Source organism: Fragaria vesca, linkage group LG3, assembly GCF_000184155.1.
Source record: "Fragaria vesca subsp. vesca linkage group LG3, FraVesHawaii_1.0, whole genome shotgun sequence".
In the NCBI taxonomy this organism is placed as follows: domain Eukaryota; kingdom Viridiplantae; phylum Streptophyta; class Magnoliopsida; order Rosales; family Rosaceae; genus Fragaria; species Fragaria vesca.
Genome location: NC_020493.1, coordinates 19807782 through 19810426, shown reverse-complemented (window position 1 = coordinate 19810426; position 2645 = coordinate 19807782). Strand labels below are relative to the sequence as shown.

Here is a 2645-nt window from a genome sequence, read left to right as displayed (position 1 = left end):
CTCTAAAATAATATCGAAAAAAAAAATTCTTGATTAATAAAACAAAGGCAACAGCCCATAGCCCAACAGAAACAGGAAGAGGCCCAAATACATGATAACTAACGAAAGGGCTAGCAAGTCATCTAAATCCGTTGTTGGAAATATCCAATCCAAAAAAAAAAAAAAAAACAAATTAGGGTATATACAGTATACTCATTTTCACTCTCTTCCCCGCAGCTCCAGTCTCTCTCTCTTTTAGTTCAGTCTCCTCTCTTTCACTCTCTGTAACTCCATCGATCTCAAACTCTGAAACCCTAACTTTCAATCTCTTCTCTTTCTCTATTTTCTTATCCTCTCTGATTTGCCAAGTCCCTGATTTCCCCCAAATCAAAATGGCGAGGAGATCCGGAGTTTTGCTACGCCAATTGCTCGGAAATCAAACCAATCCAGCCCTTCTTCACCATCAAAACCTAACCCTAAATTCACTTCCTTCCGCCGCCAAATCCTTCTCCACCTTCCCGCTCGATTTTCACTACGAAGACGTACTGCGTCAGGATATGCTGCTCAAGATGAACTACGATAACGTCATGCAAGTTCCCCGCCTCTCCGAGCTGAAGCTTCTCTCGAAGTCGCCGGAGATCGGGAAAATCGCCATGGAGATTTCCGGTGGTCAGAAGTTTCTGACACAGAAGGATAAGGATTTGACGGCCAAGGGGTTTAAGAACGCCAAAGGCAAAGAGGTCAGCCACCGAGCTCGGCAGACCACACTCCGGAGAATCGGAATGTCTAATTTCTTGGTGAGAAGCCTGACGGTGATGTCTCTGTTGTCTTCTCCGGTTCAAATTCGGAAGAATTTCATTCAGTTTTCGATGGAGACTGAGTTTATCGAGTCCGCGCCGGAGCTGGAGGATCATTTCGAGATCTTTGAACATATTAAAGGCTTCAATGTGTTTATTGTCACTTCAGCCAAAACCAAAGAGGAGGCGTCACTGCTGTGGAGTGGCTTTTTGCAAAAGGATGAGGTCAAATTCTGATGGCATTAGTGCATTGATCGATCATGTCATTTGTAATTAAATGCTCTGTTTATTTTCTTCGAGTTAATCTTTGGTTTACATTTCTTGTGCAGGTAGCTGATTAGTTAAAACAAATGTGGCCTATTGATTGGAGAGCATTCATAAGGTGTGCCATTGCAATGTCATCTTCTGTTTGTTAATTTCGATCAATCATATTTACTGGTGTTTTGAATTGTTGGAGGTCCGTTTGAAGATTAAGGTCTGGATAATGCATAACACAAAAGATTGAAAACTGATTATTTTGGTCTTGCTAGTATCGATGTAATTTTTTTGAGAGATAGATAGTTCTCAGAATTTTTAATTCATCTAATGAAGTTGAGGATTCTAAACAATGGATCTGATAAAAAAAAAAAAAAAAAAAACTTAAATGAATAAGATGTTTGCCCACATATGTGAGATTATTGAGATTAGAATAAAGCATGTTAAGAAATAGGTTTGGATTTTGATTTGGTCTGTTGTCTTGAGAGTTGTTCTGTTACCCTTACACTGAAACTTTGTATATTGATCAGAAGTATGGTTGTATCTATGACCCCAGTGATATAACTGCTATACGTATTTTAACCATTGTTTTTGTTTTTATACAATTCTAAAGCTCAGTTGTGAATTTTACCATTTCCTTAAGTAGTGTAAAGAAGCTAGAAAAGAGCAAAGCAGATTGATCTAACTGAGTGTATATACTGAGCTAGGGATGGCAAAAATCCCTTCTAGTTGGGTCCACATTTGTCCTCCAACCTTAAATAGGGGGAACTTGAAGAGAATTTGGCTATAACAGGGATAGTATTGGGCAGTTAGACTTTTAGTATTAAAATGTAACTTATTGAACCTCGAATTACTGAGATTTAAATTTGGAGATATGGATTATGAGATCATTGAATGGAACTTTCATCATTCATGACTTACACTGTTACACACCTTCAGAGAGTTTATTGTATATTGTTTGGTTTTAGATAGTCTCTCCCAAAGTCCTAATGCCTATTTCTATGTATTTGTAGGATTCTTGCATTGATACAGAGAAGTCACTTTGTTTACTTGAAACTATGAAGAAGCTGTGGAGTTGTAGTTGAGAGGCTAGTCGTGCTTAGCTTTGTAAGATTCAGATGTTGCAGGCTTTTAGCACAGGTCATGAAATTTTTAGCTTTACTTAGTTGTCGACTTGAACTTGTTTTTTAACTTCCAAATAAATGATGAATGAGTTCAGTTGAGTTGAATCGATTGATTTTATCTTTTAGAGTTTTGGTTCTTCGGATGGTAGTGAATTGAATGTTTTGGGGACATACTCTGATCAGATGATACTGTGATTCCATCATCCCGAACCCACCTGTCATTATCCCTAGATTTAACCCTCCTTAATTCTGAAAACATACTTAGTTTACTGACTGTTACGAAGCAAATCAGAAGCTTGCTGTTTTCTCTTCCTCCCCGGAAGGCAAGAACTTATGCTTCATAGGCTACAGGGACGTAAGCATGTTAGTTCTTTCATATTTGTAATCCTGGATGAGGCCTCTGGTTCAAACCTTGGCCACATTACAGAATAGCTATATGATCAGCTTATTTGCTACTTGCTACTTACAGAATAGCATGAACTAATGGAAT

General features: G+C 38.2%; 1 protein-coding gene across 1 annotated transcript; it reads left to right on the top strand.

Moving 5' to 3' along the window:
- The first annotated feature begins 218 nt into the window (after positions 1-218).
- LOC101308358 (60S ribosomal protein L5, mitochondrial-like) lies at positions 219-2263 on the top strand. Its single transcript, XM_004294643.1, has 3 exons — positions 219-1001; positions 1106-1158; positions 2045-2263. The coding sequence occupies exons 1-2, from the start codon at positions 372-374 to the stop codon at positions 1115-1117; spliced, it is 642 nt and encodes a 213-aa protein (XP_004294691.1). The 5' UTR covers positions 219-371; the 3' UTR covers positions 1118-1158; positions 2045-2263.
- Positions 2264-2645: the final 382 nt, after the last annotated feature.

What these genes read in the sequence shown, in the direction of transcription:
- LOC101308358 (XM_004294643.1), top strand. Translation starts at nt 372, where the DNA reads ATGGCGAGGAGATCCGGAGTTTTGCTACGCCAATTGCTCGGAAATCAA.